Here is a 24,327-nt window from a genome sequence, read left to right on the forward strand (position 1 = left end):
GCCTAGCCTCAGCCTCCAGGGTTTTTACGAAGCTCATGGTAGAAGTAGTTGCTTATCTAAGGAATCAAGACATTATGGTGATACCATACCTAGATGACTTTCTAATAGCAGCAGACTCTGTAGGCCAACTCAGAATCAACTGTCAATCCCTGATTTCCACACTGCAAAAACTAGGTTGGATCATAAACTAGACCAAATCAGATCTAGTACCCAAGCCAAAAATAAAATTCTTGGGGGTCATACTAGATTCGGAAGCGAGAATGTCTTACCTACCAGAAGAGAGACTAAGGGGTCTAATAGAAAAGGTCCATCAGTTTGCTCAAAGCCGAATTTCTATCAGAGACGCGATGAAGATCATAGGAATGATGACGGCCTGCATTCCTTGTGTGAACTGGAGTCAGTTTCATTCTTGCCGATTACAGCGGGAAGTCCTTGCGTCCTGAGACAGAAAGCAAAGCTCGCTAAATCAAGGATTGAGACTGTCTCCTCAGGTCAGAAAATCCTTGAAGTGGTGGACTCTTCCCAGGAATCTTCGAGTTGGTGTGGCGTGGCTTCAGAACCCGGAAGTCTCCGTCACGACAGACGCAAGTCAACAAGGCTGGGGAGGTCATGTCCAAGGAAGATACTTCCAGGGACGATGGAGTCAGAAGGACAGCAGAAGATCATCGAACTACAGGGAGCTACACGCAGTCTGGAAGGTCTTATCAGCCGCCCAGTCTTTGGTAAAGAACAGGCATATGAAAATCTTCTCGGACAATACAACAACCGTAGCCTTCCTTTGCCATCAGGGCGGTCCAAAACATATAGCGTTACAAGGCCTCGCGGAGCGAATTTTCAGATGGGCAGAAAAGTCTGTACTTTCGATCTCGGCAGTACATCTGGAAGGTACCAAGACTCAGCTCGCAGACTTCCTGAGCAGGATGGAGGTGGCCCCAACAGAGTGGGAACTGAACGATGAAGTCTTCAGCAGTCTTTGTCAACGTTGGGGAAAACCCGATGTGGACCTATTCGCTGTCAAACGGAACGCGAAAGTCAGAACTTTTTACTCCCTAAGTCCTTGGGAAAGCCCAGTGGGGATTGATGCCTTCTCACATCCCTGGAACAGCGGGTTGCTGTATGCATTCCCTCCTCTGGCAATGATTCCAAGAACTCTCAGGAAAATTTGCGAGGACAGAGCCAAGGTCATTCTTATAGCACCCCTTTGGCCGAAGAGGAGTTGGTTTCCCTTACTAAAAAAGTAATCAGAAGAGGAACCCCTCCTGTTGTCGGAAAAAAGGGATCTTCTTCAAGGCCTGGTTCTACACCAAAACCCGGAAGCTCTACGGTTGGCAGCTTGGATCCTGAACTGCAGGTCTTAAAAGCAAAGGGACTGTCAGATTATGTTATTTCTACCCTTCAAGCCAGTAGGAAGCCGGTGACGTCTGCAATCTACAGTATACGAAAATATGGAAGCGATTTTGCAGTTTCTGTGGGGAAATGACAGTTGATACTGACCATCCTGATATTCCCAAAATCCTTGATACTTTGCAGTCAGGATTCAGGAAAGGGCTTAGACCTAGTACTTTGAGGGTCCATATAGCAGCCCTGAGTGTATTTCCTGACTCCCCTCTGCCAGCTCACCCTTGGATAAGTCGGTTTTCTAGGGCAGTTCAGAGACTTAAACCTTTAATTAGGAGATCGGTGCCTCCTTGGGACCTTAACCTGGTCCTTAATGATCTATGCGAACACCCGTGGGATTTAGCAGGGAGTATAGAGATCAGTAAACTTTACCTTAAGGCTATGTGCACACGATGCGGATTTGCTGTGGATCCGCAGCGGATTTTTCCGCGCAGAAACGCTGCAGTTCCGCACTGTGATGTACAGTACAATGTTATTCAGTGGGATAAAAAAAAAAGCTGTGCGGAATTGCTGCAGATTTCAAAGAAGTGCATGTCACTACTTTTGTGCAGTTCTGCAGCGTTTCTGCACCCCTCCATGATAAAAATCCGCAGTGGCAAAAACCACAGAAAATCCGCATAAAAACCGCACAAAATCCGCATAAAAACCGTGGCAAATCCGCGGCTGCGGATTCTGCCAGGAGATGCGGATTTTGTGCAGAAAATTCTGCACCTTTTTTCCTACGTGTGCACATAGCTTAAAACCGCATTCTTAGTGGCGATTACGTCGGCAAAAAGACTGGGAGAATTACAGGCTTTATCCATCCAGAATCCGTATTTACAAATATTCGATGATAGACTAGTCTTAAGACTCAGCTTTTCTCCCGAAAGTTGTCTCGGATTCAAATATGAATCAGGAAATTTGTTCTTCCCTCTTTTTGTCAGTTCCCTAAAAATCAGAAGGAAAGGTTTTACCATAATTTGGACGTTAGGAAACGGTACTCAAATATCTTGATTCAACTAGCCCCTGGAGACAGGATAACAATCTGTTTGTCCAGTTTAGGGGCCCAAATAAGGGGGAAAAAAGCGTCTAAAGCAACCATTGCGAGATGGATCAAATCTACAATTGGTTTAGCTTATGAAGCGCAGGGAAAGAGTTCCACGGTTGATCTTAGAGCCCATTCATCTAGAGCCATAGCCACGTCATGGGCAGAGAAAGGGGGGGCTTCGGCAGAACAAATCTGCAAAGCTGCATCTTGGTCCAGCCTTAGTACCTTCTCGAAACATTATAAGCTAGATGTAGTATCAACACAGTTAGCTTTTGGTAGGTGCTTCAGGCAGTAGTACCACCCTAAATACCATTCTCCTTTGGTATTTCTCCATGGTGCTGTCAGGTGGTGACCTGGAAAACGGTAATTGGATCTACCGGTAATTGTATTTCCAGGAATCCATCCTGACAGCACTACTAGCTCCCTCCCTAATGTTCTGTATACTCATGTGATATAACATTTGTATGACTGATTATTTTGCTGGAATAAACCCTATTTTTGCATCCATTCACATGTGTTACTTTGAAAAGCACTGAAGGGTGGTAGGGGAGGGTCCTTTTAACCTCTCGTGTTTCCTGTCCCATTATGGATAAGAAGGACGTCCTCCATGGCGCTGTCAGGATGGATTCCTGGAAATACAATTACCAGTAGGTCTAATTACCATATTTTACGACGAAAATGATGTTTTAGTCCCAAGTTTTTAATTTTTCTAAGGGATAATAGGATTTTTTTTTTTTTTTTTTTACAACAAAGTGACCATTTTTTCCTGAGTGCGCCAATACCCTACATGTAATTGGGGAATATTTTTCAGGCACAGTGCAAAGCTCAGAAGGGAAGGAGCGCCATACTATAGTGCAGATTTTACTGTTATGGTTTGCAGGTACCATGACCCACTGCGAGAGCCCTTGAGTTGCAGGAACAGCAGAATACCCTCATAAGTGACCCCATTTTACAAACTACACCTCTCAACGAATTCATGTAAGGGTGCAGTAATCATATTGACACCACGTGTGTGTCACAGAATTCTATAACATTAGGCAATGAGACAAAAATATTTTTCCCACCAAAATTTTGTTTTAGCACCAGAAGTGGGTAAAAATGGCATCATAATTTGTCCCACAATTTCTACTGAACGTAGCAATAACACATATGTGGCTGTACAGTATTACTTAGCTATACGGAGAGACTGGGGAGGGATGGCGCACTATTTGCCTCCTGGAGCACAGATTTTCTTAGAATAGTCTGCAGACTCCATATACAGAGCCCTTAATTGCTAGAAGAGCAGAATCCCCCCTCAAGTGACCCCATTTTGGAAACTATACCCCTTGGGGAATTTATCTACAGATGTAGTGACTATTTTGACTTCGGGGTATTTTCCAGAAACAGGCAGCAATGAATGTTGCTGAGTGAAAATTGCAAACTGCCGTTGTAGTGACCAGTACACTGTAGTGATCAGTATGTTGCAGTCACCAGTACATTATGCCCATCCTGTGCTTCTGGAGACACGCACTTGTAAATTAGACGGGCTCTCATCGCTTCAGAAATTCCAATCATGCGAATGCTATATGTGGTTTAGGTACAATGTTGGGGGCTCAAAGGAAGGGGGCATTTGGATTTGAGAGGAAGAATTTGCTGAATTTCTTTTGGAGGGTGGGGAGCCATTTCACTTTTCAGAGCCTTTGCAGTACCAGTATTGTGGAAGACCCCTATATTTCCGTTAACAGATGACAGACCTGAGTGGGGGCTTGCTTTTTTTTCGGGATTGAGTTGAAGCTTTTATTGGGAACATTTTACATAACTTTTGGGATCATGTATATCCAGCGCTCTACGCTGAGCACTTTGGGGTTTCCATCTAAATCTCTGAGTGACGTGATTCAGATGAAACCCCCGAGGGATCCATTCACTATAATGAGGCAGCAGATTTACTCTGGACTCCGTCTGGCCTCTGTTCAGCGTTGTGCTTCTTTTCAGAGGTGCACAAAACTGTGGTCGACGGCACTTTTATGCACTACAAAAAAGACAGACATCCTCTTTGTTGGAGATGCAACAAAGAGAAGGGTTCTCCATCTCATATTTAGTTGGAATGCACAAAAATTAAAAGTTTCTGGGAGAGAGTTAGAGAACATATAAAGAAAACCTTAAACATAGACATCCCATTAACGTCAAGTTTCATTCTATTCAATCTGGATCCTTCAAATTTAGACGTTGATAAAGGCTCACTGATACCTCATCTGCTCAACGCAGCTAAAATAATTATCGCAAGACATTGGAAAGATGTAGAAACTCCTACTTGCAAAGAATGGATAAAAGAATCCAACCAAATTGGTATATATGAGAAAATTAGACTTTCAAGATCTAAAAACCTAAAGACTCTAAAAGCATGGATAGCCTGGTTGAACGTCTCAGAGGATCACCAAATAAGCACAACCGGTAATCCTTGATTTGTCTCCCTACAAATTTCTTTTCTTATTCCCTTTTTCTCTTTTTTCTTCACATATAGTCTGTTCTGTAATGTTGATGCCTCGATTTGAGTTTGATCTCCCAAATCGCTTAGTTAATCTCTATATTTTAAGCAGGACTTTCTGACTCCCTACCTTTCCCCTTCCTTCCCATGTCCCTCCTCACAACTGCCGCCCTTTTTTTTTTTTTTTTTATAAATTCTTCTTACAACCATTTTGGTTTGCAAATCCGCAGTCTTGTAGCGTTATCGTTGTGGTTTATTACAATTGTATTTGTTTGTTTGTTTTTATATACTTTTACTATTTCTGAAAATATTTACCCTCTTTTTTTCCTTTCCTGTTATATTATTGAAATTTTCTAAATAAAGAGTGTATAAAAAAAAAAAAAAGACAGACATCGCCGGATCACAGGTCCTATGGTGCCCACAGTGCCTCCATCTGCCTCATAGGGAATCTTCCAACGGGGCTTCCGTCTGAATCACGTATTTCAGAGATTTACACGGAAACCGAGGTGTGAGCACAGGATAAATGTGCGCCGAGCCTTAGGCTGCCATCACACTAGCAGTATTTGGTCAGTATTTTACATCAGTATTTGTAAGCCAAAACCAGGAGGGGTGATAAATGCAGAAGTGGTGCATATGTTTCTATTATACTTTTTTTACCCTGTTCTTCGTGCAGTATAAGTGAGTAGGCGACTTTATTCTTCGGGTCGGTGTGATTACAGCGATACCAGATTTATATTGAGTTTTTATGTTTGGCTACTGTCACTCACTAAATGATGCTTTTTATTGCAAAAACTAGTTTTTGCATCACCATATTTTGAAAGCTTCATTTTTTACTATTGCATGTAGCAATCATACATTCATCATCCATCCAGAATATCCATTGATGAATGTTTACCATGAATTAACTCCTTTTAACTTGCTTTTCCAGACTCCTGAATGGAAAAATTCAGTGCGATATACGCATCTCTAATATTTTTCTGTAAAAGATGACCAGGTGACTATGCCCTAGCAAAGTTGCTGTTCAGTATGGTAAAGCAAGGTAAATTGTGGTAGCCAGGTTTGCTTCTCGCCTAAAGTATGGGCAAAAGGTCTCACTTTTTTTCTGTGTAAGTTTTGTAAAGACTCCTCTTGGATACCATAAAATGGATAAAGCTAGAGCGACACTTCAGCCCGATACAAAATTTCCCCAACTATAACCAATGCATAATGAGATACTCGGTAGCCTGCTTTTGATCCTAGTCCTGCCGTTCTCCGATACGGAGGTGACTTTCTCTTTGTACGGAATGGTCACTGGAGTCTCACAAGGAACGCAGTGGAAAGTCTGAATCACGCCTTGCCCTCATGTCCACTGCCGCACCTCCAATATCATCAACAGCAGGGATACATGCAGCACTGACATAATCTGTGCTGGTCCATCTCCGTGGAGGTTTGTGGGAAGCGTGGGTCAGACTTTCCACTGAGCTCCTCATAAGCAGCCATTATGAACACAGAAAAGGCGACCACAGTTTAAAAGGTTTGTTCCCACAATTGCATTATTTTTATCATACTACAGTAACTGTTAACAGGGCTATGGAGTCATTAAACCAAACCTCCGACTCCTTATTTTCCCTGACTCCAAGACTCGGACTCAACAGCACTGGTCACTACTGAGCATGTGCAGCACAGATTTATCTCAACTAAAAGCTGAGATACATAGATCAAGAATAGGACATTTCATAACTTTCCCAAATTATGAAAAAATGTACAGCACATACTGCATAATACTACTGAACCCAATATATTGTAGGAATCAGTTGGTTTATTTTATACCAACTCCACCAAAATGGCCACCGAATCAGATTCCACGACTCCTATTCCGTAGCCCTGCTTGTTAATATACATATCAAGCTCAATATCAAGATTTTCTTGCACCTTTTTGTCTTTTTTTTCTTCTCCATCCAGCTTCAGTTGGCTGAATGGCAGTCCTATTGTTATTCTGCTAAAACTGTTTCCACCAGCAGGCTGCTTTTCCCAAGTTCTGCAGGCCCCCTCCTTCCCAGCTTCACCTCCCTGATTAGATAACTCAAAGTTGTACTGGAAGCAGGCTGACTGCTAAATGTGTAAAACAATACAGGCTTCCAGCCCAGCTTCCCCACAGATATCTAGCTAATCTGTGTTTAGAATACAGTATGCTTCTTTACACTGTATGCTCCTTTACACTGTTCTGCCTTAACAGTTCTCTCTTCTGGCAGACACAAAAATGTAGTTGCATGTGCTTTTACATCATGGATCTGTTAGGCTATGTTCACATTAGCGTCATGCGACGCTGCGTCGTCGACGCAACGCACGACGGATCGGAAACGCACGCAAAAACGCACCATGTTTGACGCATGCGTCGAACGGATGCGTCGTAAAACGCAGCGTTTTTTGTGCGTTTTTGCGTTTTTCCAAAAAACGCAGCGTTTTACGACGCATGCGTTGTCAAACAATGATGTATCTTTCCACACAATTTGTCTAGACAAACACCACCAATGAATAGAAGAGGGTGGGTCTAGTGTCTAGACAATAGATAATGCCACCAATGGGTAGATGAGGGTGGGTATTAATGTTAATAGTTTGTTTTGTTTGTCTTGCCTCTAGATGCTGCAGCAGAAGTGACAAACAATCCAACATTTTCTTTAGATATGGGGGATATTTTTATCACTGTTTGCACTGTCTAGACCCTGTCTAGACACTTTTTTGTTTAATTTCATGTAACGCATGCGTCGCACAACGCACGCACGACGCACACACGCGACGCAAGTGCGTTGTCAATAGGTTTCAATGGGAAATTGTAACGCAATGACGACGCAAGTGCGACGCGTGCGTTTTTTTGACGCTAGAAAAATGCAACATGTAGCGTCTCCGACGCCACCCAGGTGCGGTGAAACGACGCATGCGTCGTGCGTTTTACCGAAAACGCACGCCAACGCAACGCATGCGTCCCCAATGATAAAGATAGGGGCGCATGACGCATGCGTTGTCGTGCGTCGACGACGCAGCGTCGCATGACGCTAATGTGAACGTAGCCTTAGCTGCTTTCCAGCAGAGATCAACAGTGCTGCACTCCTCTCTGCCTCCCAGAGAAAGCTTGAAATAATCATAGTGATAGTACAGCTGAGCTGTGTTTGATTCATGCTGCAGAATGATCAATCATTAAAACTGCGAATGAAATGGACTTGAAAAATGGACAACCCCTTCAATTATTCTACATATAGCAATACTTAAATGTTTATTCCCAAAATCTCAAAGTGTTCTTTATAATGTCCACATATTTATTCATTTGTGCCAATATAACTTATTCTTAAATCTGGCCCATTTTGCACATATCGTCCAACCCCCTTTTCCAAAAGGTTGCCCCTCTAGGCTCTATTTTCCCTCCAGTTGCCATTGGAACCTTCATGCTCTAGTTCCAATGCTTATGGTTTATCATGCGCATTGCAGCCACCCTCCTGTCAACATTCAGGTGCTTCTCAGAAAATTAGAAAATCGTCAAAAAGTTAATTTATTTCAGTTCTTCAATACAAAAATTGAAACTCATTATATAGAGTAATTACAGAGTGATCTATTTCAACTGTTTATTTCTGTTAAAGGGAACCTGTCACCCCGTTTTTTTTAAGATGAGCTAAAAATAGCGTTAAATAGGGGCAGAGCTGGGCGTTACATTAGTGTCTTTGTGTGCCTTTATAACCTACCTAAGCTGCCGAAATACCTTTGTAAAGTCGCCGTTTTCTGCTGTCACTCACGCTGGTCTGGTCATATGGGCGTGGTGACAGCGCTGTTTCTCCCCCAGAATCCTGCTCATCATTACGTTGGTGGCGTAGTGGTGTGCGCATGTCCAAAGCGAAGATCCACTGCCCAGGAGATTCAAAACAGCGCGGTCTTCGCTATTCGCAGTTTACCGGTGGGCGCGGCCATCTTTCCTGTGCCGCGCGTGCGCAGATGGAGCGCACTGCTGCCCGGGGCTTCAGGGAAATGGCCGCCGCGATCTCCATCTGCGCACGCGTGGTTACCAGCGTAAAAGTAAAAAAAAACAAACAGTACATACTTACATTCCGGTGTCTGTCCCCCGGCGTTCTGCTTTTCTCCACTGTCTGTGCCAGCCGGAAAGCACAGCGGTGACGTCACTGCTGTGCTCGCTTTCCGGCCGGCCAGCGCTCACAGTGCAGAGAAGCAGAACGCCGGGGGACAGACACCGGAATGTAAGTATGTACTGTTTGTTTTTTTTTACTTTTACGCTGGTAACCACGGTAAACATCGGGTTACTAAGCGCAGCCCTGCGCTTAGTAACCCGATGTTTACCGTGGTTACAAGCGAACGCATCGCTGTCACACACAACGATCCAGCGATGACAGCGGGAGATCCAGCGACGAAAGAAAGTTCCAAACGATCTGCTACGACGTACGATTCTCAGCAGGGTCCCTGATCGCTGCTGCGTATCAGACACTGCGATATCGTATGGATATCGCTGCAACGTCACGGATCGTACCGTCGTAGCGATCAAAGTGCCACTGTGTGACGGTACCCTAACACCTCACCAGCGCCACAGGCTGATCGCTTCCATACCACGCCGCATTGATGCAAAAGGAGCCCCAACCAAGTATTGAGTGCATTTACTGAACATAAATCAAAAAGCAATGACCACCAATCCAAAATTATAATAATTCAGCAGGGTGTGATTAGTTTAAAAATTACAAAAACTTTTAGGCTATGTGCACATGTCTGGAATTGCCGCAGAAATTTCCGCGGCAATTCCACAACTGCCGCAGGTAAAACGCATGCAGAATTGGCATGCGTTTTCCCGCTAAACTCGTTTTACAAGCGTAATTAGCTTGCAGAATGCTAGCGTTTTCCAAGCGATCTGTAGCATCGCTTGGAAAACTGATTGACAGGTTGGTCACACTTGTCAAACATAGTGCTCGACAAGTTTGACCAACTTTTTACTATTGATGCTGCCTATGCAGCATCAATAGTAAAAAGATCTAATGTTAAAAATAATTTAAAAAAATAATAAATTGTGATATTTTCACCTTCCGGCGGCCCCAGCAGCATTCCCGCTCCTCGCAATGCTCCCGTTCCCAATAATGCCTAGCGGCAATGACCTCAGATGATGTAGCGGTCTCGTGAGACCCACGTCATTGCCGCAAAGCATCACTGGGAACGGAAGCATCGCGAGGAGCGGGAACTCTGCGAGACCATAACATAGGTCTGCAAAAAAAAATTTTTCAAGAGCTGTTTTGGTTATTCCACGTTATCTTTGTTTTTAAGTGCGCTGAATCCGAAAATGACCTCCGTTTTGTCATAGGACATCACGTTTTCTGACAATTTAATTAACTATGTTAAATAAGACAATACCTCAAAATAAATGAAAATAGACTCATAAAATTAATTTTTTATTACAAATGTTTCCTGAAAATCATTTTTTAACTGCAGTGAGCTCACTAACACACTAAAATCGATTCTTCTTCCCTGTGAGGCTTCTCTTTGTACATTTACGCTTGTGAGTAGCATCTGGAATGTCTCTCTGAAGCGTCCAACAGTAGTCTGCCATCATTGTAATGCTCCATCTTCCCTGGTATCTTCTTTCCATCTCTTTAATGTCCTGGTGGAATCGTTCACCTTGCTCTTCACTCACAGCTCCCAAATTTTCAGGAAAGTTGTCAAGGTGGGAATGGAGGAAATGCACTTTCAAACTCATCAGGCAACCGAAAGCTTGAAATGCTTTCAGCATTCGTCCGACTATTTTTTTGTATTCAGGGTCTTTTGTTATTGCCTAAAAAATTTCTCTACGACCTCTTTAAATGCAAACCACCCTTCTTTTTGAGGATGCGTCTTGGTATTGATAAACTCTTGATCAGCTACAAGCCTTCTAATGTCTGGTCCGACGAACACACCTTCCTTCAATTTTGCCTCCGAGAGGCCTGGAAACTTGGTGACCAAGTATTTGAAGCATTCTCCATCTTTTGGAAGTGATTTTACAAATTGCTTCATCATCCCAAGCCTGCTCGTTCAGCTTGCAACATGTTGATGCTGGTTTCATTAGCTCACTCTGAAAGTTCTTTTCTTTGAAAGTTATATATTTTTTGGAATTGTATATCTTCAATGCATTGATGTGAATTAATTAATAGTAATTTTGACTTTCAAAACCCTAAGATAAAAAAAATACCAACAATTGAGAAAAATATACTAAATTTGAAGAGAATTTTGCATTTTGTGGCAAATCCTGACATCCAGGATTTTTTTCAATATTTTTTTTGTTTTCAGCACACCAAAATACATGGAAATTAGATGAAAATAATCAAACAGCTTTTTAGTCGCAGACCTGTGTAATTAACCCCTTTCTGCCAGCTGACGGAATAGTACATCAGCTGGCAGATCCCCTGCTTTGAGGTGGGCTCCGGCGCTGAGCCCACATCAAAGCCGCGACATGTCAGCTGTTTTGTACAGCTGACATGTGCGCGCAATGAGCGAGAGCGGAATCGCGATCCGCCCACGCCCATTAACTAGTTAAATGCCACTGTCAAATGCTGACAGCGGCATTTAACTAGCGTGGCCGGAAGTACTCGCACCGCTGACCCCTGTCACATGATCGGGGGTCATCGGTGCACTGCCATAACAACCAGAGGTCTCCTTGAGACCTCTATGGTTGTTGATGGCCAATTGCTTTGAGCGCCACCCTGTGGTTGGCGTTCAAAGCAACCCTGCATTTCTGCTACATAGAGGTGATCTGTGCTTCACCTCTATGTAGCAGAGGCGATCGAGTTATGCATGCTTTTAGCCTCTTATGGAGGCTATTGAAGCATGCCAAAATTTAAAAAAAAAAGTGTGTAAAAATATAAAAAAATAAGTAAAAGTTCAAATCACCCCCCTTTCGCCCCAATCAAAATAAAACAATAAAAAAATCAAACCTACACATATTTGGTATCGCCGCGTTCAGAGGCGCCCGATCTATCAAAAAAACAAAGGATTAACCTGATCGCTAAATGGCGTAGCGAGAAAAAAAATCAAAACGCCAAAATTAAGTTTTTTTGGTCGCCGCAACAATGCATTAAAATGCAATAACGGGCGATCAAAAGAACGTATCTGCACCAAAATGGTATCATTAAAAACGTCAGCTCGGCACGCAAAAAATAAGCCCTCACCCGACCCCAGATCACGAGACGCTTGGTGTCTATGAACTCGTAATGACCTGGCAAATCATAATGGCAGGTTAGCGTTAGCATTTAGTGAACCTAGCAAAAAAGCCAAACAAAAAACAAGTGTGAGATTGCACTATTTTTGTTGCAATTTAATCGCACTTGGAATTTTTTTCCCCTTTTCTGTAAGGCTACTTTCACATTAGCGTTTGAATCTGCAGCGTTTAATCCGCAAACGCAAGGACACGAAAAACGCATGAAAACGCGTGTAAACGCAGCGTTTTTAAAACACTTACGGTTACCGCATGCGTCATTAAAACGCAGCGTTTACATGCTTTTGCTTGCGTTTTCTATGCGTTTGCGTTTTTTGTGCACATGTCGCAAAATTTTACCAGAGAAAAATTCTAGATGCAAGAACCAGCCAATGGGACTACAGAGGGCGTGTATTATGTGAAATCTATATATAGACCCTAGGACAGCTGAAATCTTCAGATTTTGCTCCTGTGTCCTGTGAGAAGATGGATCTTCACATGGATAGCTATTACTTTAAACTGGATCTGAGCATCAAGATTTTTCTGGCATGTGCGTTTGCTTGGGAGCAACACCGAAACCGGGAAAGACAGAGAAGGACAAGGCGTAGGCGGTTTTGGCAACACCCCATTGTAGAACTGCGGGAGAGCCGTGGTACATATCACACCCTGTATGGCGAGCTCAATGAGAACCCAGAAAAATTCCCAGAATATACCAGGATGTCACAAGACTCTTTCCGGGATTTGCTTGATCGTGTCCAAGGAGCCATCCGGAGACAGGACACACAGCTCCGTAGAGCCATTCCACCATCGGAACGTCTCCTGGTTACCTTAAGGTACGTAATAATTCTAAACAAAAGCTAACCAAAATTTTTTGCAGGTCTGATGTTTTTTTGCCTATTTTGTAAATTATTTATTCTTACTACAGATTTCTTGCAACTGGAGAGAGCTTGTCATCCCTTCATTTCCAGTACCGCCTTGGGATTTCCACGCTGTCCGGAATTGTTTTTGAAACCTGCCGGGCTTTATGGACCATTCTCCATGAGGAATTTATACCCATACCCACGGAGGACATGTGGAAAGAAATTGCTGACAAATTTTGGACTGTTTGTGATTTTCCCAACTGTTTGGGTGCGGTGGATGGGAAGCACATCCGGATTACCAAACCAGCCAGAACGGGATCACAGTTCTTCAACTACAAAAAATATTTTTCAGTAGTTCTTATGGCAATAGCCGATGCGGACTGTCGCTTCATTGCTGTGGACATTGGTGCTTTTGGCCGTGGCAACGATTCACAGACTTTTAAAACCTCTGATATGGGCCGACGTGTTTATGGCAAAAATTTTAATTTCCCACAGCCACGACCACTCCCCTACACTCAAGGCCCACCGCTGCCATTTGTAATGGTTGGGGATGAGGCCTTTCAGATGAGTGAAAATCTCCTGAAGCCCTATTCAAGTCGGGACTTGAACCGCACAAAACGGATCTACAACTACAGACTAACCAGGGCACGCAGAACAGTAGAGTGTGCCTTTGGGATTATGGTGTCCAAATGGCGCATTCTAGCAACTGCAATAAATCTAAAAATGGAGACAGTGGATGAGGTAGTTAAAGCCTGTGTGGTTCTCCACAATTTCATTCTGGCTAAGGAGCGACCCACCATAGAACTTGATGAACCTGTTGCCAACCCTTTGCCTGATTACCGTCATCACCCGCTGCGGTCAACAGTTGAAGTAGGCCACATGCGGGACCAATTTGCAGCGTTTTTTGATTCTGACATTGGACGTGTGCCATGGCAGGACAATATGGTGTAAAATGTACTGCTGGTTTCGGGTCTGCAAATTTATGTTTGGAATGTTAATGTTTTTTCAAATAAAATAATTGTGATTTACTTTCTTCACCATGTCTCCTATCTATTTCCTTAACAAACCACTTTGGGTTTTTGGGCTTAGGTTGTTGACGTGAGTCCTGTCTTGGTTCACCATTAGCTTTTTGCCGCAGACTGTATAGACGATGTCCGTTATTGTCGCAGTATTTGTCCAGTACTTAACATCAGTATTTGTAAGCCTAAACCAGGAGCGGTAGTTAAATTCTTTTAGTGGTGCATATCTGTTTAATGTACTTTTCCTCACATAGTTCCACTCCAGGTTTAGGCTTACAAATAGTGCTGTAAAATACAGAGCGAATACTGACAGTGTGATGGCAGCCTACACCAGAGATCTATAGTCATCAAGTCAGGTGTCTGAACTAATGAATTCATGATGCTATTTGCTCTTGAATTCATTTTTCCTGACACTTGTCCGGGTGAGTATAGATATGCCATGTACATTGTTCCTTCACTTTGTGTGAAATATATGTATATGTACCAATAAGATAAAATGGAGGTAATACAATGCATTTCTAAAATCAGCAGGTCAGGGGTCATAAATAATGTTTCGGATAAGAAAGGACCTGTTGAGTATAGTTGTGCTGTGTATTACCACCATTTTGTCTTCTGTGTGCGACCAAAAGTCACGGAGTAAACAGAAAGAAGCTTCAGTGTTCTGCTAAGTAGGTACTGGAGGTTGGAGGTGGCCCCCAAAAAAGTGTTTGACGCATAATTTGTTATTGGCGCATGCTGTGTGGTGACGGTGGCGAAATACACAATTAACCAAACCTTATTGGGGCAAAAAACACAGGTTTATTAAACACACACAAACCAAAAAATTAACTGCGCCTGCTTGGGGTTGAGTGCCGATATTGTGGGGTGTTGAGTAGTGAGGTCTGGCTTACTTTAGCCGACATAGGGGTGGCAGGAGAAGGCGCTATGAAACTACTGGGGTCAGGATATTCAGGGATAGGGCTAGACACATGAGAGGGTTGAGACACACTGGAAGGGTGAGACAAACCAGACATTACAGACACATTGGGAGGTGAGGGGGGAGGGATAGCTATGGTTTTTTTGTTTTTTTTTGCCTTTCCCCTTCCTTGTTTTGCGCGGGCACGTTGTCGTGGTGGCAGGGAACGCCAGGGCAGGGTCCGGCAACGGCAGTCTGGTAGTGGTGGTGCCAGAGAACGCCAGGGCAGGGTCCGGCAACGGCAGTCTGGTAGTGGTGGTGCCAGAGAACGCCAGGGCAGGGTCCGGCAACGGCAGTCTGGTAGTGGTGGTGCCAGAGAACGCCAGGGCAGGGTCCGGCAACGGCAGTCTGGTAGTGGTGGTGCCAGAGAACGCCAAGGCAGGGTCCGGCAACGGCAGTCTGGTAGTGGTGGTGCCAGGAAACACCAGGGCAGGGTCCGGCGGCGGCAGCATGCTGGTGGCAGTGGAGGAGGCCCAAGCAGGAGCAGCAGTTGTCATGGTGGTGGCGGTGGGCTGACCCACTGCACTGGGCATGGTGGTGGTGCTATAATACGGTCCGGAAGTGTTTGGAATGGAGGTGGCCGTGCAGTGGTATGCAGCAGATGTCGGCATTGATGTAAAGCGTGACAGTGTGGGCACTGTTGGAAATGTCCCCACTGTCTGCTGAAAATACCGACTCTGCTGCATAGCCTGCACGTAAGCAGCATTGCAGGCCTGCATAACAGTAATCTGGAGCTCAGGACTAAGGTGTTCCGACATGCCCTGTTCTATCTGATTAAAAAAATGATGTGCTGGCCTCTGGAGGTCGGCTTTCACTTGGGCAAGGGCTGTGGTTACCTCCTGGATACGTGTGCTCATATGACTAATGGCAGTATCCAGTCGGTCACCCATCGCCTTGAGTCCCTCATGGAAGACCGAGCTCAAGTGCAAAAACTCGGGCATGAGTGACCTGTCCGCGGCCCTCTGCCGCTGCCGGGAGGAGCCCATAAAAAATTGGCTAGAGGCAGAGGACTGGGGAAGGGGAACACCTAATGGACCAGCTTCCTGGTCTCCAGGTTGTGTGGCAGGCCCACTTGCTGCAGCGCTGGAGGATGGCTGGGACGGGTCCGTGGCTGACTGATGAAGGACCGCTCCAGAACCTGGGCCAACAGTGGAGCTCCAAGTGCTGCGGAAAAAAACACAAAAATATTACAAAACATTTACAAAAAGATAACTGAACAGTTAGATACACATTCAGATAGGGAAAGGTCACACTACTATTTGTAGTGAATTTTACATCAGAATTTGCAAGCCAGGAGTTCAACAGTAGGAATAAAAGTTTCATAAAACAACATGCTATACTTCTGCATGCATCGACCAGTCCTTGGGGATTAAAAAAACTGATGTAAACTATGAAGAGACGATGGAGACAATACAAGCCATATCTCTATACAAGGTATTGGTATGCCAAAACCTGGAGAGGAACTATGTGAGGGAAAGTATTCAAAGAACACGTACCCCACTGCTGCATCTATCAATCAATCAAGGTTTTGGCTTACAAATACTGATGGGAAATACGAATTGACGACAGAGGACATACAAGCCTCCTGTATACTCACCAGGACAAGTGTCAGGAAAAATGAATTGAGGAGCCATTGGCATCCTGAATTCATTATTTCTGACACCTAACTTGCCGAGTATAGATCTGTTGTGCAGGCTGCCGTCACACTCTCAGTATTTGATCAGTATTTCAAATCAGTATTGGTATGCCAAAACCTGGAGAGGAACTATGTGAGGGAAAGTATTCAAAGAACACGTACCCCACTGCTGCATCTATCAATCAATCAAGGTTTCGGATTACAAATACTGATGGGAAATAATGACCAACAACAAATTGCATTATACACCATTTTTTTTTTCTTTTTTAACCAATATACTTACGTTCTTCGTGCAAGGACTGGTCTCAAAAACGCAAGGATGCGGTGGTACTTGTATTTGCGTATCCTTGCTGCAGAACCACTTGGAAGCCGGCTCTCTTGGCGCAGGTCCTTGTTGAAGCGGTCCTTCATCGATCTCCAACGTGTTTTCACTTTTGACACTGTTGGCAAAACAAAACATAATAGTTAGGACAATGGTCTTTTGACCATGGTCACACAACTGTATGTGCTGTGAAAAAGTAATGACTTTCTCACATCATACACAGTTGTGTGAGCATGGCCAAGGTATTGACTACATCACACTGCATTGCGATACTTACCAAATGCAGAACGGACCCGAGCCGGGGCATTGGCCCAGCCATCCCACAACGCTGCAGCCACCTCATTCCAAAGCCTCCGGATCGTCACATTGTTGGCGTGCAGTGGATCCTGGGTGTCCCACAATGCGACTCGCTCGTGAACCAGGGAGATGAGGTGTTCATTCTCAATTAGGTCCTCATCCTCCTCTGGAACCTAACAACAAAAAGTACATTAATATAGGAGGCGTTCACATACGGAAGACAGAAAACAGAATCAGAGGAATGGCATGAATATTGAAGTAAAAAAAACCACTGGTGCTGAAGCAAAAGGGAAAGAAAGAGAGAAGTAGAAAGAAATGAAGATTCAAGAATTATAAAGTGAGGATACAATACACATTCAGCCAGCTATACTTACACGATGCCGCCGTCTTGCCCGGCCATGACTACGCTGCTCCTGCCCAGTCTCCTGCCCAGTCTCTTCCGCTGTAGAAGAAGTGGTCTGAAAAAGGGAAAATATACATTGTCATATGTGTAGATGTGACAGTGAATACAATCTGAGGAGGTGAATACTCACTTCGCTGACATGTTCCCCTTGTGCAGGCCCAGGCGTTTCCTCATCAGAAGAAGCAGACATTCTGATGTGTGCAGAAAGAAAGGAATGACAGAAATTAGGGCACATAGACACAGATTATAGAAAAGAAATGCATTGGATAGGATATACTCACATAGTTCTGAGGCTTGTTTGCTGATCCAAGGGGCTGTGGGGCGTCTCGTCTGCAAGGCAGTCTGCTGACTAGTGACCTGCAAATGTCCACTACCTCCCTTTATCACCTTGTATGTGGGGGGTGGCTTATCAGTGTCTAGACATGTTTTTCTCAATTGAGACGCATGCGTCGGCAAACGCAAGCAAACGCATGTACTGAAAAACGCATGCGTTTACATAGACTACAATGCGTTTTTTGGGCGCAAACCTTGCGCAATCAGCCGCATACGTTTCCAGGCGGCAAATTGACGCCTCTAAAAATTACTACATGTTGCATTTCCGCGCCAAGACGCAGACGGCTAGACGACGCATGCGTCGTCAAACGCGGCAAAACGCGAACATAGAAAAACACATGCGTCGATAATGTTAAAGATAGGAATACACAACGCATGCAGATATTTGCGGAAGAAACGCTGCGGACACAACCGCAAATGTGAAAGCGGCCTAACACGGCATGGTAAAACCAATGGTATCGTTCAAAAGTACAACTCGTCCCGCAAAAAATAAGCCCTCACATGGCCATATTGACGGAAAAATAAAAAAGTAATGGCTCTGGAAATAAGGGGAGCGAAAAAAGCTCCGGGGGTTGAAGGGGTTAAAGATGTCCAGGGCGGCACTTATTTCATCCATACAATACCCCACATGAGAAGTCAATTAGGACCCTTTCCTATTTATTTGATATTATTGGGGATTTTGCCCTTTTGGTCTCATCTGAAGTCCAAAACTGCTGTTGTGGCCAGCAGTATAGCTGAATGAATTTTTTTTTTCATGTGATTTTTTTTCACTATATATTTTTGTCTTGTTGTCTATTTAAGAACTTTTAAAGACATTCAATAAAAGGTTTTGTCATTTACTGAACATACATTTCAGTAGGCCAACATTTCGGATTTTAAAATAATTTTTCAAGCTGGTGTTATAAAGTATTCTAATTTACTTAGATAATGACACTTGGGTTTTCATTGGCTGTAAGCCATAATCATCAACATTAACCCCTTCAAGACCTTGCCCTTTTCAGTTTTTGCGTTCTTGTTTTTCACTCCCCTCCTTCCCAGAGCCATAACTTTTTTATTTTTCCATCAATATGGCCATGGAGGGCTTGTTTTTTTGCGAGACAAGTTGCACTTTTGAACGACATTATTGGTTTTAGCATGTACTAGAAAACGGGAAAAAAATTCCAAGAGCGGTGAAATTGCAAAAAAAGTGCAATCCCACACTTGTTTTTTGTTTGGCTTTTTTGCTAGGTTCACTAAATGCTAAAACTGACCTGCCATTATGATTCTCCAGGTCATTACGAGTTCATAATAAGCTGAAGAACCTGGCACTCAACTTAATGCTTGTGAAAGACTTATTTGTAGTGCCAACAAAGGTTTCGGTCCCAAATTCGGGACCTTCATCAGTTACGTACTAATGGACGTTTTGGGAAGAAAGAACCAATGGTAATAAACTGCGTCAGTTAAGAGGATAGGGCCATAAGATGAATATGCTTTTGCAGCATATGTTCGTGGCCCATATGCGGCATCCTCGAGACGAGCGGTGGATGCCGCGTCTGGGCATGCACCCCTTCTGAGGAACATACGGAATCGAAACGCGCGTTAAGGGGTTCGCTGGACCTGTACCCACATAGGGTAATTATAACATTTCTGGGTATTTGACATTTTTTTCTTTATAAATGGTTACTTTAATGTTATGGTGTGCACATTATTATTGGCTACTTAGCCGGACATCATGCTGACAATATAACTGACTTAGTTCTGTTATGCATCGCCCTATACCTTTAAATACAGCTATATACTTAAAGTGATAACCTATTTTGCACTATGCACTTTATGTTTTTCATCTAGCTTTATTAATATTTCTACTCAGATTGGCTATGTGGTTGCTTTAAGATGTGATATACCCTATATATGTACATATATACTTTCCTACTCTAGGTGTAACTCTATTTACCTTACGTCCAGCGTTTGCTGTTTTGCCATTACTTGTATGGTGTACTTGCATCTCCTAATTTTTTAAAATGTGTTTTTATAAAAAAATTTGTCTTTTTGAATTAATCTCTTTATATTTAAAACTATTGGTATTGGAGGGCCTTGCTGCCTTCCTGTTCTATTGACTTATGCAGTCCTCCGCACGTAATTTGGGGCTATTCAGTTTTGTTTGTGTATATATATATATATATAGATATAGATATATATATAGCTGTGTAGCTTTATCTATATGGATAACTGTATAGACCCTTGTCTATATAGATGGAGCCATATAGTTATGTAAAACTCTACAGCCTGTTTATGGATGACTATTCAACCTCCTTTATTAACACTCAACATTGAAATTCCAACATCAAGAAGAAAAAGTCTTGGAATTATGGGAATCAGCATAGACATGTTAATGATATACATGGACATGGATATGCATACATAATAATGGAAAGAAAAGTTTCTAAATATCTTGGTTTACTCGATATGGAGTATGAGAGCAGCCAAGGCAAAGTAAGTGCTGGGTCTCTGCATGTTGCAATCATTGAGGTCATTAAAGGGAACCTGTCACCCTCAAAATCGAAGATGAGCTAAGCCCACCGGAATCAGGGGCTTATCTACAGCATTCTGTAATGCTGTAGATAAGCCCCCGATGTATCCTGAAAGATGAGAAAAAGAGGTTAGATTATACTCACCTGGGGGGGCCGTCCGATTCGATGGGCATTACAGTCCAGTCTGGCGCCTCCCATCTTCTTACGATGACGTCCTCTGCTTGTCTTCACGCTGCGGCTCCGGCGCACGCGTACTTTGCCCTGTTGAGGGCAGAACAAAGTACTGCAGTGCACAGGCGCTGGGCCTCTCTAACCTTTCCCGACGTCTGCGCACTGCAGTACTTTGCTCTGCCCTCAACAGGACAAAGTACGCCTGCATCGGAGCCACAGCGTGAAGACAAGAAGAGGACGTCATCCTATGAAGATAGGAGGCCCCAGACCGACGCCCATCGGACCGGACCGCAGCGGGACCCCCCTGGGTGAGTATAATCTAAACTTTTTTCTCATCTTTCAGGATACATTGGGGGGCTTATCTACAGCATTCCAGAATGCTGTAGATAAACCCCTGATGCCGGTGGGCTTAGCTCATCTTCGATTTTGGGGGTGACAGGTTCCATTTAATGGTTGTCTGAGTAATGTTATGCCTCACTGAATTCACTTTAACAAATCATCAGGATCCACTGCTGCTCTCTTTTCAATTGCCTACCAATAAATTCCCAGATGTGCCTGATAAGAGACAAGTCCAGAGATGCTGCAGGCTATGGTAGCAAGTTTAGGCAACACAGGCTGCTCATAGTATCCAGAGAAACGTGGCCTTAGGTTGTCATATTGAAAAACAGCTCCTGGGACACTTTGGAGAAATGGCCGTAACAATGGTTCCACCATAAAATCGATGTAACGCCGAACTGTTACTGTACCTTGGGTGAAGACTAGAGGAGTCCGGCTACTGAACATAATGCTACCCCACATCATAATCCTGGGAGTACGAACGATGTGACTGTCTCGTAATAGAAACTGGAGGCTGGAATTTAGGTTTATCCTGTTCAGCGATGAGTCCCACTTTTCTCTCCGATACAATGACAGAGATTGATCTGGAGACCTCGTGGGCAACACTGTAAAGCGGCCTTCACGAAGGAACATCACAACGGTCCGACTCCTGGTATGATGATGTGGGGTGTCACAATATATGGCAGCCGAAGCCCCCTACTTTTCATTTTGGATACACTAACATCTCAGCTTTCTATTGATTTGGTCATGGAATCAGTGGTATGGCGAATTTTCCAAAAGTGTCCCAACATGATGGCAAGCCACACATTACCTGTGCTACTCTGAGCATTCTGCATGGCTTAAACGAACTACCATAACAAAAACCTTTTAGAAATAATAAGGTCCCAATACTTATTAACCCCTTAATGACCACCGATACGCCTTTTAATGGCGGCAGTTAAGGGTACTTAAACCACAGCGCCGTTAATTAACGGTGCTGTGAAAAAAGTGAATAGCGCCCCCCAGAGTCGGATTTTCTCTGGGGTCTCTTACCGGGGGTAGCAGAGACCCCAGAGAACATGATTCGGGGGGTTTTTACCGCCCCCCGGGTTGTGATCGTCGGTAATGAACTGTTTACCGGCGGTCGCAAAAAAACCCAAAACCGCGATTTCCCATTTAATTTCTCTGTCCTCCGATATGATCGCACATCAGAGGACAGAGAAATGGGGTCCCCGATCGCCCCCCGATACTCACCTGTCTCCCCCGGTGCTCCTCATGGCTCCCGATGGGCGCCACCATCTGTTCCGGCCAAAAAATGGCGGGCGAAAGCGCAGTGCGCCCGCAGGCCGGCACCCGGAAGATCTTTGGGGTCTCGGCTGCCGGGGGTAGCCGAGACCCCAAACAACATGATCGGGATCGGTTTTTACCGACCCCTGTTTTGCGACCGCCGGTAATTAACTGTTTACCGGCGACCGCAAAAAAAAAAAGCAGTGTGTCATTCTCTGTCCTCTGATGTGATCGCACATCAGAAGACAGAGAAATAGGGGGATTCGGGGACTCTGTTATACTTACCGGTGTCCCTGGGTCCTCCTGCGTCCCCTCCTGCCCGCCGGCTTCTTCCTCCGGTAAGAAAATGGCCGGCAGCTAGAGGAGTTGGGGCTAAATTTAGGGTTAGGGTTAGGGTTGGGGCTAAATTTTAGGGTTAGGGTTGGGACTAAATTTAGGGTTGGGACTAAATTTAGGGTTAGGGTTTGGCTAAATTTAGGGTTAGGGTTGGGGCTAAATTTAGGGTTAGGATTAGGGTTGGGGCTAAAGTTAGAGCTAGGGTTGCGGCTAAAGTTAGGGTTAGAGTTGGGGTTAGGGTTTGGATTAGGGTTGACATTGCTACGTTTGGGATTAGGGTTAGGTTTGGGATTAGGGTTAAGGTAAGGGTTGGGATTAGGGGTGTATTGGGATTAGGGTTAGGTTTGAGGTTAGGGTTGAGATTAGGATTAGGGTGTGTTGGGCTTAGGGTTTTGATTAGGGTTGAGATTAGGGTTGTTTTGGGGTTAGGGTTGTGATTATCATTAGGGTTGTGATTAGGATTATGGATCGGGTTGGGATTAGGGTTAGGGGTGTGTTGGGGTTAGGGTTGGAGTTAGAATTGGGGGGTTTCCACTGTTTAGGTACATCAGGGGGGGGGGTCTCCAAACACGACAGCCAATTTTGCGCTCAAAAAGTCAAAAGGTGCTCCCTCCCTTCTGAGCTCTGCTGTGCGCCCAAATAGTGGTTTACCCTCACATATGGGGCATCAGCGTACTCGGGATAAATTGGACAACTTTTGGGGTCCAATTTCTCCTGTTACCTTTGTGAAAATAAAAACTTGGGGGCTAAAAAAATCTTTTTTGTGGAAAATTTTTTATTTTTTTATTTTCACGACTCTGCATTATAAACTTCTGTGAAGCACTTGGGCATTCAAAATTCTCACCACACAAATAGATAAGTTCCTTGGGGGGTCTAGTTTCCAAAATGGGGTCACTTGTGGGGGGTTTCTACTGTTTAGGTACATCAGGGGCTCTGCAAACACAACATAACTCCCGCAGACCATTCTATCAAAGTCTGCATTCCAAAACGGCGCTCCTTCCCTTCCGAGCTCTGCCATGCACCCAAACAGTGGTTTACCCTCACATATGGGGTATCAGCCTACTCCGCATAAATTGCACAATAAAGTTTGGGGTCCAATTTCTCCTGTTACCCTTGTGAAAGTAAAAATTTGGGGGTGAAAAGATCATTTTTGAGGAAAAAATATGATTTTTTATTTTCATGGCTCTACATTATAAACTTCTGTGAAGCATTTGGGGGTTCATAGTGCTCACCACACATCTAGATAAGCTCTTTGGTGGGTCTAGTTTCCAAAATGGGGTCACTTGTGGGGGGTTTCTACTGTTTAGGTACATCAGGAGCTCTGCAAATGCAACATGACGCCCGCAGACCATCCCATCAAAGTCTGCATTCCAAGCGGCGCTCCTTCCCTTCCGAGCCCCGATGGGTGCCCAAACAGTGCCCCCCCACATATGGGGTATCAGCGTACTCAGGCCAAACTGGAACTGGTCAACAGATTTTGGGGTCCAATGTCTCCTGTTACCCTTGAGAAAATAAAAAATTGCAGGCTAAAAAATCATTTTTGAGGGAAAAAAGATTTTTTATTTTCACGGCTCTACTTTATAAATTTCTGTGAAGCACTTGGGGGTTCAATCACGTCCAATCTCAATTCCAGCCAATTCTGCATTGAAAAAGTAAAATGGCGCTCCTTCTCTTCCAAGCTCTGCGGTGCGCCCAAACAGTGTTTTACCCCCACATATGGGGTATCGACGTACTCAGGAAAAATTGCACAACAACTTTTGTGGTCTAATTTCTCCTGTTACCCTTGTCAAAATAAAAATTTGGGGGCA

The 24,327-nt window shown here is 44.1% G+C and overlaps 1 protein-coding gene across 1 annotated transcript; it reads right to left on the reverse strand.

The window, feature by feature from the left end:
• Window positions 1-1,285: 1,285 nt before the first annotated feature.
• Window positions 1,286-18,237, reverse strand: LOC143786258 (uncharacterized). The gene is made up of 7 exons (XM_077275535.1): window positions 17,698-18,237; window positions 17,539-17,622; window positions 17,145-17,337; window positions 16,829-16,985; window positions 15,150-16,073; window positions 2,189-2,325; window positions 1,286-1,353 (listed from the first exon to the last, which is right to left on the reverse strand). The coding sequence occupies exons 1-7, from the start codon at window positions 17,800-17,802 to the stop codon at window positions 1,286-1,288; spliced, it is 1,668 nt and encodes a 555-aa protein (XP_077131650.1). The 5' UTR covers window positions 17,803-18,237.
• Between the last annotated feature and the right edge of the window lie 6,090 nt (window positions 18,238-24,327).

Source organism: Ranitomeya variabilis, chromosome 7 (genome assembly GCF_051348905.1).
Source record: "Ranitomeya variabilis isolate aRanVar5 chromosome 7, aRanVar5.hap1, whole genome shotgun sequence".
In the NCBI taxonomy this organism is placed as follows: Eukaryota; Metazoa; Chordata; class Amphibia; order Anura; family Dendrobatidae; genus Ranitomeya; species Ranitomeya variabilis.

Coding starts and splice junctions, on each gene's coding strand:
- LOC143786258 (XM_077275535.1), bottom strand. CDS start 17,802: ATGTGCCCTAATTTCTGTCATTCCTTTCTTTCTGCACACATCAGAATG. Junction 16,074..16,828: donor CCAGTCCTTGCACGAAGAAC/GTAAGTATATTG, acceptor TTTTTTCCGCAG/CACTTGGAGCTCCACTGTTG. Junction 2,326..15,149: donor ACCACCACTACCAGACTGCC/GTTGCCGGACCC, acceptor TCTGATTTTTAG/GGAACTGACAAAAAGAGGGA.